Below are 12,052 nucleotides of genomic sequence, written 5' to 3'. Positions count from 1 at the left end.
TTCATAGCATGCCCGGGGATGGCCTCCATCAGGGCGGATCTGATGTAGAAGTCACCACGTCTGTCCCCCACTGGCCCGTCCGAATGGTGACGGTGGCAGCCAAGCGCTCAGTTACGTGGTAAATCCTACTGGTGTCAGATCACCCGACTGCGTCCTTGGCACCCTTCTGCTGCCCAGGCCCACCCCACCACACCCCCTCTTAGGATGTGGCATCCCTGCCGTTCCTCGCTCTCAGGACAGACCTCCCGGTTTCATTCTTGAGATTCGGGGCCTGTTAATCCCACCGGCCCTGGCCACCTCTATTGCTGCCCTCGGTCTCCTACTGTCCTCTCTCAGCCGGGCTGGGCAGGAGCCTCCTGCCGGTCGCTCTGCCACTTTTCAGCTCGGCAGAACACATGCGTCACACTCAGAGTAGGTTGGCGACTGTCCCTCTTCCCAGCACGTACAGCTTGAAGGCCAGGATGCTGGCGGTGACCGGGGAGGTCCTACTGGATCCCCCATCAGCAAGCACTCTGCTCCCCACCCCTGCTGCTCAGCAGACCCCCGCACATGCTAGCCTCTGTCTGGAATCTTCCCCCGGCGAAACCCTCGCTCAGGTTTACCGTTTAGTGCCTATCTAACACGCTCTGTGTTTACTTATTTATCTGGATGATTGTCTGCCTCCTCCTTCCAGAATGCAGGCACCACAAGGCGGGCTCTGTGTCCATTGTGTTCACCGCTATACTCCCAGCGCCCACAATAACGCCTAGCGCAAGTGTTCCTATTACGTGAATAAAGACGACCTGATAGCAGCTAGCATCTCTTGAGTGCTGCCCTATGCTGGTAACTGGGCCTGAAATTCAAGAAGTGTTAGCCCCTGCTGCTGATATATATGCTTATTATGGTTTTAGAAAGTCTCTGTGAAAAAGAGAGGGTGTCACTTTCAAGGTTAATCCGTTAGCCCCAGAGCAAACAGTCGCTGTTCAGTTCTGCTAGCCGTAAGTGAACCAGCCCCTGAGAAGGGGATTCACGGTGGTAAGTTTTGATGAAGAAAAGGTCTGGGTGTACGTATACATATATGATCATATATGTATACGTATAGCTCTTTATGTAAAATTGGGTGTACAGTATATTATTTGCATTATGTATATACGTATAGATATTTGCATGTGCTATGTCTATATAGCACACACGCATTTATATGCACATGTATATACATACACACACATGGATTCATTTTTGTTATAGCCTGAAATAGTAACAAGACGCAACCCATTCTGTTTTGTACGTATGTATGTAGCAGTTTCTGAAAGCCGCTTGACTTTAATTCTTCATAACTGTTTCAAGTAGGTCATACTGTTGTTGTCTTTCCTATCTTGTAGAGTAAAATTTTTTCATGATGTTATGATCTATATTTAATCCAGGAAATGATATATATATTTTTTTAAAGTGGGTTGAGTGGGGACAGTTTTATAAAGTGGTGGGAAAGAGATTAAACTAGAAGTCTGAGATAGAGCGCACCAGGGAACTTCTTCAGAGTCCGATCTCTGAGACCTGAGTGGCAGGCAGTGTCCTGGGAATCCAGGTCCTACCTAAGGGCGGGAGGGACTTGGAAGCGTAGATGCTAAGAGCACCAGCGGCCCTGGACTGAGCTTCGATCTGGAGAACGTTGCAGAGAGCGGTGGGAGAGGAGGTAGAGAGAGGTGGGCCCGCTCCTCCAGGGCCTCCTGGGCTTGGTAAAGGATTTGGATTCTGTTTAAAGTGTATTTGGCGGGGCGCCTGGGTGGCTCAGTCGTTAAGTGTCTGCCTTCGGCTCAGGTCGTGATCCCAGGGTCCTGGGATCGAGCCCCGCATGGGGCTCCCTGCTCAGCGGGAAGCCTGCTTCTCCCTCTCCCACTGCCCCTGCTTGTGTTCCCTCTCTCGCTCTCTCTCTCTCTCTCTGTCAAATAAATAAATAAAATCTTTTATATAAAAGAAAAGTATTTGGCAACCTTTGAAGTTTTTTTTTTTTTTTAAGATCTTATTTATTTGATAGAGCATGAGCAGGGGGAGGGGTGGAGGGAGAGGAAGAAGCAGACTCCCCCCTGAGCAGGGAGCCCGATGCAGGGCTCATTTTCAGGACCCTGAGATCATGACCTGAGCCGAGGGCAGATGCTTAACCGGCTGAGCCAGCCAGGCGCCCCCATTGAAGGGTTTCAAAGGACACGATCTGTTTGTCAGTTTCCAGAAACTGATTCCGGTGGGTCTGTGTGGAATGGATTTTAGAGAGGCACAGGTGGGACGGCAGGTGGAAGAAGGAGTCCAGGCGAGATAGAACGCCAGGGTGTGGCTACGTAAACGTCGGGGCTGCAGGCGCAGCCGGTGCAGTCTGCAAATAGTGATGGAAAGTGAGTGCGTTTCGTGGTAGACATCTAGAAGGATTTGTTTCAGTACTGTCATAGTTAACACGGTTATTAAAGTATTATCACAATTCTTAATTTGGGGAGTTCTGGTCCATATGAAATAGGACATAAAACACTAACAGTGAAAAGTCTGAGTTAAGTATCTTTTTTTTTTAAAGATTTTATTTATGTGAGAAAGAGAGCACGTGGATGTGAGCAGGGGGCTGCAGAGGGAGAGAGAGTCCCAAACAGACGCTGCACTGAGCGTGGAGCCTGACACAGGGCTCCATCTCATGACCCTGAGATCATGACCTGAGCTGAAATCGAGAGTCGGACGCTTAACTGACTGCGCCACCCAGGCGCCCCTGAGTTAAATAGATTTTTAAACATAACTTAAATGTGTTAGGATGTCAGCTCGTCTCTAAGCACACACGGTGTCGTCTCAGGTAAAATTGGGATTTCTTACACAATCTGACACCGTTTCCCGAGCCTTTCTGTGTTGTGTGATACACTTAAATGTCAGCTTGCACTCGGAACCTCAGTTTTCCCATCTGTGAAACGAGGATCACATTGCATTGCAGGTTGCTTTTAAGAACTAAATGGCACAGTGCTTGGCATATAGGAGAGATCTGGCAAAACCCTGTAGCTGCTATTAATGACAGCCTGGAAAAACACCTTGATATCATTTCTTTGATTCATAAGGAAGAGGCGAGGCATCCTTTTGCTGGTGAGGAAGCAAATTTCCAAGGGAATTAATCAAGCTGGCGCAAATCACCACGTGAGCCTTTGTTAAAGGTAGAGCAAGCACCCGTGTGGTGATGAGCTCCCCGTGCCTGGTCCGCGCCGCGCATCCTGCTGTAGCTGGTCCAGGACCTGAATCAGGCCCTGGCTTCCGTGACCGCGCCAGAGCTGTGGGTCTCCCTGACTCTGTTCCCTCTTGTTTGTTGCCTCTGGGTTTGGGATTATTGCTTCCTTCCGTTGCTGTGTGTCAAGGCCCAAGGCCAGGAGCTTCCCTAAAGAGCTTGCAGACCAGGTCTGAGCTCTGAGAGAATTGCTGTATGTCTGCTTTTTGGCTGTGGATTCGTTGCAAAAGACAACTTGTGGGAAGCCAAAGAACCTTCCAGTACTTTAATTTTACACGGTAGTGTGTTAATGTCTTTCACCGCTTTTTTTCTTTAGAATTTTAGATCATTGTGCCAAATGCCAAAAGCAATGTACTACTGCTGATTTTGGTGGTGTTTAATCAGGTTTTGAGCACTTTCTCCTTTTTAAGTAAGGATGTTAAAAAGTTTAATAAGTCACCTGTTCTGACCATAATATGCTCTTCCAGCAAGTCTTCAATAGTTATCTACAAAATAATAGCACTTTTATTCATGTTTCCTTATAATCATTTTTAACAAAGAAGGATTTTCTTTTCTTTCAGGAAAAATGGTAAGAGCCCATTACCCAAATCCTTGAGACACAAATAAGATAACCGAGGCCAAATGCAAGTCTCCAGCGAGGTCACGGTCATTAGGCAGTGCAAGCGGCTGGGAAGCAGGCTTCTTTCCATTGAGAGATGACCCCATGTGAGGAGAACACCATTGTGGTTTTAAGAATTATAACAGCGTCTTATTCTTGGCATTCGCTTAATCCCTCGTAATATCTCATTAATACTTGTGTGGCTTTTTGTTGCCTTGTTACATTTTTAACCACTTCAAACCTTTTTTTTTTTTTTTTTTTTAAACATGTCTTGAACTTTTATCATCCCAGTTTTGGTATATGTGCTGCTGGGGCGAGCACACACATCTTGAACTTTTAAACATCTGAGTAGAGTAAAAATTCTAATGTGTGAAACTCTTTGATGAAGGAAATAATTGCCTTAAGTGCATACAGTTCTTTGAAAACACTTTTATAACCTGCTTTTTAAAGCTTGTGCAAGGAGATCCTGGTTTAACATTATATATTGAAGCTATTCTAAGATTAATTTTTAAAAGATTAAGTAAATGCCAAAGATTAGATTCTTACAGCCACTTTCAACTTACCACTTTGTTAATATTGATGAAGTCACATGATAAAGTCATTTGACTTTTTCACTTCAAGTCAAAGAGTAATTGTGGCTGAATCTTCAGTGTTTGTTACTTAAAACTTTTTTTTTTTGTAATCTTAATTGTAATCTCTACCCAAGTGGACTGATAGTGGTCACGTTGTTTGTCTTTCCCCAAAGAGATAAACAGATCTAGATAAATGTAACAGCTTTCTGTCTTAGCTCTTTCTTGTGTAGTTCAAGTGAAATTGCAAATAATTTGTTTGGGCAGGAGGGCTAGAGAGGGCATTTGCTTCTGAAGAAAGATGACCCTTCTGTCTCACAATGGAAAATTCACTTTGGTGTTTCGAGTATTCTTGGTCAGACATTTATAGGGTTAGTATCATTCTCTAGCACTGTCCCTCTTTATATTGTTTTATTGTGCTTTTTTTTTTTTTAAAGATTTTATTTATTTGAAAGAGAGAGAGAGCGCGCGTGAGTGCCAGAATGGGGGAGGGTCAGAAGGAGAAGCAGGTTCCCCGCGGAGCAGGGAGCCCGGTGCGGGGCTCACTCCCAGGACCCTGAGATCATGACCTGAGCCGAAGGCAGACGCTTAACCGACTGAGCCGCCCCAGGCGCCCCTGTTTTCTTGTGCTTTTTGTCATACTCAGAATTAAAGGCACATACCTTTACAAGACAGCTGTATGCTGAATAAATTCTTGTCCTCAGAGGTGGCGTGCACAGCTTTGCTAAGAGAAAGTAATACTGCCTCTGTGGTGAGCAAGTCTGACCCGGTTTCTGAAATCTGGGTATGCGGGCAACACACCGGGCTGTAACCACACATCCTAAGTAACCCACTTGAACTGCCACACTTAAGAATGAAATGCCAGTAGGGTTGTATGTGTTATTAGAAAAAAAAAATTTTTTTTAAGATTTTATTTATTTATTTGAGACAGAGAACGAGCCAGCATGGGGGGGGGGGGGTGGAGAGGCAAAGGCAGAGGGAAAAGCAGGCTCCCCGCTGAGCAGGGAGCCCGATGCGGGACTCGATCCCAGGACCCTGAGAGCATGACCTGAGCGGAAGGCAGATGCTTCACCGACTGAGCCACCCAGCTAATAAAAAATAAAATTTTTTATTCACACAACTGACACGTTACTTTGTTCCTCTTGTCAAAACAAAAAACGCAGATGATACCAGTTCTCTTCCAAAGACACAACTTCAGTAGGAATGTTCGTTCTGCCTAAGAATAGAACTACGCTATAAATTATAGAGTAAGTGTTCAGTATCTGAGAGGAAAGCCTGCCCATTGTTTCTAAGGCTTTTTTTGTGCATTGAACTCAGGTTGCCCCAGGCCAAAGAAACATTTGAACTCCTCGCAGTTGAGAAAGAGGAGCCCGCAGGACTGTGATTCTGGCCTGTGGAAGAACAGGGTAGGAGCAGAGAGGGAGGGAACATTTTTGTCCAAGGATGCACTGGAGCTAGCACAACTCACTCTAATTCAAGTTAACCGATGTGGAACTTGAGGCTAGGTGAAGTTACCAAGCTCAATATACTTGTTCACGTGTGTATATCAGATAGTTTCATTAGAATGACTCATCGGCTTGAAATGGAAAAGATTTCTAATTCTTGCTTATTTTGTGACTCATCCACGTAACCTGGACATTTGAGGCTGGGGCTGTCCCTACATGATTTCTAATGTTGTTGTGCCCGGTTTACGGATTCCGAAACTGAGGGTCCTCTGTCAGTGGCCTGTCCCACGGCCACAGAGTTCGCACATGGAGAGAGGTGGGGGGTCAGATGCTGTTAACCAGACAGGCTCTTTTCTTGACATCATACTTACGCAGAGGGAGATCAGCCAGGAGAGTCCGTACAGTTGTTCCGTGTCCTTGACTCATTCAAGGTCAGAAAACTTGTGAATTCTCATTTTAATGCCATTTTCGTATTCTGAGCATCCTCCCTTTGTATGACGGAAAACACACTCTACTCTCTAATAATTGTGTAGGCACAGGTACGGGTCAATCAGAATGGGCCCCACTTACCCAGCAGGTGAACGTCAGCTCAGGTGTAAGGCCTCGGGAAGCCTCGTTAGCAGCAATGGAGAGCCCTTTACCCTCCTCTGGCCAGTTCACATTAAGAGAATCAAAAACCACCACCTCATTCTCAAAATCCTTATGTCAGTCTACTGTAAGCTTTGGTTAGAACATTCTTATTTCAAGTTCTCAAGCAATTTGGGGGTTGGTTTGGTGTGTCGGGTCACGGAAAACCTCACTGCACGTGCGGAATTTCATGACTGAGTGGCCTGTCTTTCCCTTTCTCTAGGTCTATTATCAGCAGAAGATTCTTCTGCATAGTCGGCACACTGTACCTGTACCGCTGTGTCACCATGTATGTGACCACCCTCCCAGTGCCCGGCATGCATTTCAACTGCTCTCCGAAGGTAAACCTTTGCTCACTGTGATCGCCCTTCTTGTCTGTCTGTCGTCTTGCCCCGGGGGTCCTCTGACTCAGGCCGGAGGTGACCGTTGCCTGAGAATATCGTCAAAGCCCTGCATCCTTATCCGGGAACGTTACTAAGCAATATGGCAGCCCCCCCCCCCCCCCCCCACCTCCCCCGGCCCCCTTCTCAGAATCTCCAAGCCCGCCAGAGTTCCCCAGCTCGGAGCATACGTGGTCTAGTTGGTGTGCTGGAAGCGGTGAGGCTCTGTGTGTGGGTGCAGCTCTCTGGTTTCCTGCCAGAAGTTTAAAATACCATTCACTCCCTTGACACAGATCCAAGAGCTTTCAGATGCTTTTTCCCTCTCTTGGATGGAAAGTGTGGCTTCCAGTGGTATGTTTCCCTTCTTTCTGTTACGCCCTGCAGTGGTGATGTGTAAGGGCAAGAGACACCGTCCCTGTCCCCTCGCACCGTCCGCCCACCCAAGCAGGGTCACTCTTCCCTGGAGGCACATTTTGCCCTGTTGATCTTCCCTAGTAGCACAGAGACCTTTCTTTAAAATAAACTCTATTCCTCTCCCATTGGCTCTGTTTTTCCGTCAGGTTCACAAAATACTCCTGACCCCCTAACCTTTACCTTACGATGCCTCCAACTAGGGAGAGCACTGGGACTTCTGAATAATTAGCGGAAGATTCAGTTTTTACAGTGTGTGCCGGCCCCAAAGCTCTAATGCAGTAAGAATTGGAAGAGGCTGGCTTCCTTCACTAGGTTGGGAGGGTACAGGGAGTGCCGTGGTGCCCCTGCAGTCATTTCCTTGCATTGCACTTGCACTGGTAAAGCACCCATGTGCTTTCGATTCCATCCCCTTTCACTTTAGTTCTTTCCAGAAGAGTCTTCTCTGCTAGAACTGGGAAAGAGAGCGGAAAAATTCACCAGGGTTCCAAAGTGGTGTCTTTATGAAATTCTGGACACCGCTAGGTTCCTTGCTTCACCGCGTCCCCTTCCTTCTTAGACTGAGGTGTGCCCTCAGGAAGGTAGCTGGTTTCCTGCTTCTCTCCGTCTTGGCCTCGGACTCTTCACTGAACTCTGGAAAAGCCGCCATAAAGAATGAGTGGTCCCCTCGTCCCTGTCAGCAGCCTCCCACCCCACCCTGGACCTTCCATCTTGTTCCGTCGTCCTCCAGAGAAGCCAGCCTCACAGCTTCTCCACCCTCTGTGAAAGCCCTCGAGCACTGCCTGTGGCTCCTGCGTTAGAGGAAATCTCTTATTATCAGTGAGGGTCCAATGATGTGGACTCTCGGAGGGAGCCTGGCTCGATCGGCAGTGTGTTCTCAGCAGTAGGCGGACAGTTTAGGATATTTGCCCAAGCTTAGTGGAGCTTCTTAAGGTCTGTGCATGGGGAAATTTATCCCACCAGGGCACACAGCATGCCAGGCCAAGCCCACGGTCATGGATGCGACGTGGACGGGTTGTGCTGTGTAGACGTTCTCCCTGCTCTGGTCCCACCCCCAGGACCTCTCTCTGCCACTCCATCCAGTTGCCGGCAAGCCCGAGCTTGGTTCGCGTTGGCGCTCAGAGAGTGCGCCTGAGTCATCAGCAAATCCAGCCAAGGTCCCGTGGCTATAAATAGTTGTGGTTTTTCTTGGTAAAGACAGAGGTCACAGCAGGAACTGTGAAAAAAAAAAAAAAAAAAACAAAATAAAAAACTCGGCCCAAACGTGCCACTCGTATATGGAGTTGCCAGAAATCCCGACTGGGGCCATCCTTCCATGACGGTCATTTGGAAATTGGGATTTTTTTAAGGAAAGGAACACAGGAGGGGATGAAACGTAAGCACAGCTTAGCAAAAATAATTAGTTAAGGACTCGTTAAGTCTAATTACTTCTTTTGTAAAACAGGCTCTTGGAAGAAAGGATTCAGAAAACAACTTACATTCTGAAAATTTTCATACGTATCTCCCAGAGTAGAGAAGCTCATAATGGAACCTCCATATACCCAACACCCAGATCCAATAATTATCAAGACTTGGCTGCATTTGCTTCATCACATTTTTTTTTTTTGAAGTATTTTAAAACAAATGTCAGACAGTGTCATTTGATGGCTATATGCTTTCGTGTGCATCTGAAAATTTTGGACATTTTATGGATAACTTTAATGCTGTTGGTATAGTGAACATGCTCAATGGTAATTTTTTGGTATTGGCAATTATCAGTTCATGGAATATCTTGATTGTCTTAAAAAAGCCTTTTTTAAAAAATGGTTTGTATAAATTAGGAGCCAACATCTTTACATTTAGTTGCTGTGTCTCTTAAGTCTCTAATTCTAGGCAGTCCTTTCTCCCTTTCTTTCTCCCCACCATCCGTAACTCGGAGAGATCAGATGGGTAATTCTGTGGAATAGCCCACATTCTGGATTCATCCGTTTGATTCGTTGTCTTGTCGATTAGCCTCTTTCTCTGCTCCGTTTCCTTCTCTAAATAGAAAGTGGGCTCTGGAGACCTGATTCAGTTTGGTCTCAGGTCTGTGGGCAGGAGGACTCCACGGGTAGAACATGATGGTTCCCGAAGCTGGACGGAAGAGGCCGGGGAGGCCGTGGAGGCTGGTGCCGCCCCTGGCCTGGTGGCCCAAGCCCAGGGAATCCAGTGGCCGGTCCAGGCTCGCTCGCCACCCCGGGAGCCGTGCCAGAGGGAGAGGGGGCACCGGAGAGGGGTCCCAGAGGCCAGCGTGGCTGCTCACAGCCCAGCCCGGGGCTCGTCGGTCAGGACTGAAAGGAGCCTCAGGAAGAGTCATCCGGTCTAGTGGCTCCATTCGGGGTCTCCCCAGAGCATTGCGCAGTGAGGGGGCTCTCAGCCCTTAAAAATACAGGCCGAGTCGTAGGAAGAACGGAGGTCAGAGGCAGCATGGGCTTGCACCCCCCGCGGCCCCGCCGTGTGGCACTTGTGTGCACTTCTCACGGCCTCTGAGCCTTGATGGGCAGCACGGCACGGAGGACGCTTTCTGGGTCTGTCCTAAGGAGCTCTGCGAGTGAGTGGCGGTGACACGTCAGGGGCTCTGTGGGTACGAAATGCCACACGGAGGCAAGAAGAGAAGCTGGTGGCATGACCATGCTCCATCCCCTACGTCTGACCTGTCCGGTGACATTCATTTCCCAGGTCTGCGTATGGAGCTGAGCCGTACAAGACACCTTCTGTCTACGGTGCACTGTGAACTTGGTTCTGCCGTCCTGTCAGGCCCCATCGTTGGCAGGCTTAATTCTTCCCTTAAGGCCAGTACTCACACCCTGTGGCTTCTAAGAAAAGCGGTCCAGCAGGTCTGCAGGAGTAATTATGAAATTGTTCCCGTTGTTCATTCATTTGATGGCGGCGTGTGCTTCACCCGACAAGATGTCGTGGTCGTGGGAAATGAGGAGGAAGGAGAGCGGGCCTCCCAGCAGGTGCTCCTGCCACAGAGAGGAGCCACGGGCAAGCTGGGGTGTTCAGTTCCCAGCGGCGTTTCTGGGCCGCGCTTGTCCTATAGCCTGGTGGACACGGGACGGGCTTCCAGCCGAGGCTGCAGAGCGTCTGATGCTGGGATTAGCCTGTTGAGCTCACCAAAGCGTCTCTGCAAGGAGCATGCAGGCAAACCAGAACACCCCCCCCCCCTTGTCATCTTGGTCCCACTGCTTAGGATTCAGTTTTAAAAAATCCCCAAAACTGCAGAAATATTTGAGAATTCTTTAGTGTTCTTAGCTTCCTGTAAGAAAGCTTTTTCTAACTGTTGTAGCAAACTCCAAAAGGAGGAAAATAAAGAAACAACCTCCTCTGGGCCCCCGATCCAGACAGCCAAAGGCCGACGGAGGAAATAACTTGCTGTTTTCAACTCTCATCTTAGTAGTTGCGGGAGTCAATCCGTGGCTCCGTGGCTCCAAGGTTTGCACACCTTGGAAAAGAGGGGGTTTAATTAGAGCAGGGACGCTGCACTCTGTGACACTGTTTTCAGTGGCCTGATCCTCGTGCGCTGGGAAGAGCCCCCTGGTGGACAAGGGCTGTGTTTGCGTGGCATGGGGGTAAGGGCTCAGCGGGACAGGAAGTAGAGTCAGGACACAAGGGCCTCCGTAGCCTCTCCTGCCGTCAGTCATCCTGAGTCACAGGCACGGCAGAGGTCGGAGCCCCTCCTGCACCCCGCAGGTGAGCGGTGCTGGCCCCATCCCCAGGCTCCCAAGGCAAAGGGCCCGCGCTCTTGGGGACCCCATGACCGTTCTGGCGTGTTCTCACGCTCTCGGGGTGCAGCATGGTGTGTGGCAGGCCACCCTCCACGCCGACCCGCTCTTGGTGGTGTGATTGGCTCCCGCCAACCTTACCAGCATTTCTGGTACCAAAGCAGCTTCACGTCGTTGCGTTCGAGTGTGTGGAATCCAAATTGTCCGTGCCTGATTTTACCGCATTTTCTGCTCACCTCCCTCCGGCCCCCCGGTTTCTTACCATCAGCGTAACCTGCCTTTTTGTTTGTTCTCACTTTTAACTGTTTCTTGCAAATAACTTCCAGGGCCTTCCCCATCCCGAAGCTCTTCTTCACCTTCCTCAGTCTCTCTCCATGATTCTCTTCCTTTTTCAGGGACAAAAAAGAAAAAATAGAAATGTGCTAAATTATTTTTTTTCCCTCTTAAAAAGATTAATTTTTCCATTTTAAAGAAACTATACTTTTATTATAGATACATTGAAAAAATACGAAAAGAGGAAAATTTTTACCATCACTCCTGGTCCTATTTACTGTTGATGTTTCTGTATATTAGTCCTTTATGTATATTTGTCTTACATATTTCTGATCGTGCTTTCTGTACAGTTATTCCTGTTTCCTTATAGTTTAAGCTTGATATATGCAGTTTTACATGATTTTATAAAACTTAAACTTTCTAAATGGTGTTTTGTTGTTGTTTTGTTTTCCTGAATCTCAGGCTCCACACCCAGCCCGGAGCCCGACCGACGCTGGGCTTGATCTCACGAACCTGAGATCATGACCTGAGCGGAGATCAAGAGTCAGATGCTTAACTGACTGAGCCGCCCGGGCGCCCCCTAAATGATTTTATTGAAGGGCCATCACCAGGGAGACTCGCTCTCCTGGATTGTGAGGCAGGGAGATTGTAGACGATGCACAAGCAGGTCGATTGTTTCGTGAACAAGCATTTCTAGAGAACCTTCCCTGTGTAGGGTAAATCTTGAGGATTCACAAATCGATATCACGGGTGTCCCCCTCCTGGGCACCCGGATGCCATGAC

At 48.1% G+C, this 12,052-nt stretch overlaps 1 protein-coding gene across 24 annotated transcripts in view; it reads left to right on the top strand.

Moving 5' to 3' along the window:
* Positions 1-12,052, top strand: part of SGMS1 (sphingomyelin synthase 1) — a 263,991-nt gene that overhangs the window by 237,717 nt on the left and 14,222 nt on the right. For all 24 annotated transcript variants that reach the window (XM_035724238.1, XM_027596050.2, XM_027596054.2 and 21 more), the window contains one exon: positions 6,686-6,803. In XM_035724238.1, coding sequence (XP_035580131.1) covers positions 6,686-6,803 — 118 coding nt within the window. The remainder of the gene's footprint in view (positions 1-6,685; positions 6,804-12,052) is intronic.

This window comes from Zalophus californianus, chromosome 15, assembly GCF_009762305.2.
Source record: "Zalophus californianus isolate mZalCal1 chromosome 15, mZalCal1.pri.v2, whole genome shotgun sequence".
Lineage (NCBI taxonomy): Eukaryota > Metazoa > Chordata > Mammalia > Carnivora > Otariidae > Zalophus > Zalophus californianus.
The sequence above is the reverse complement of the archived record's forward strand: the minus strand, read 5'-3'. Positions and strand labels throughout refer to the sequence as shown.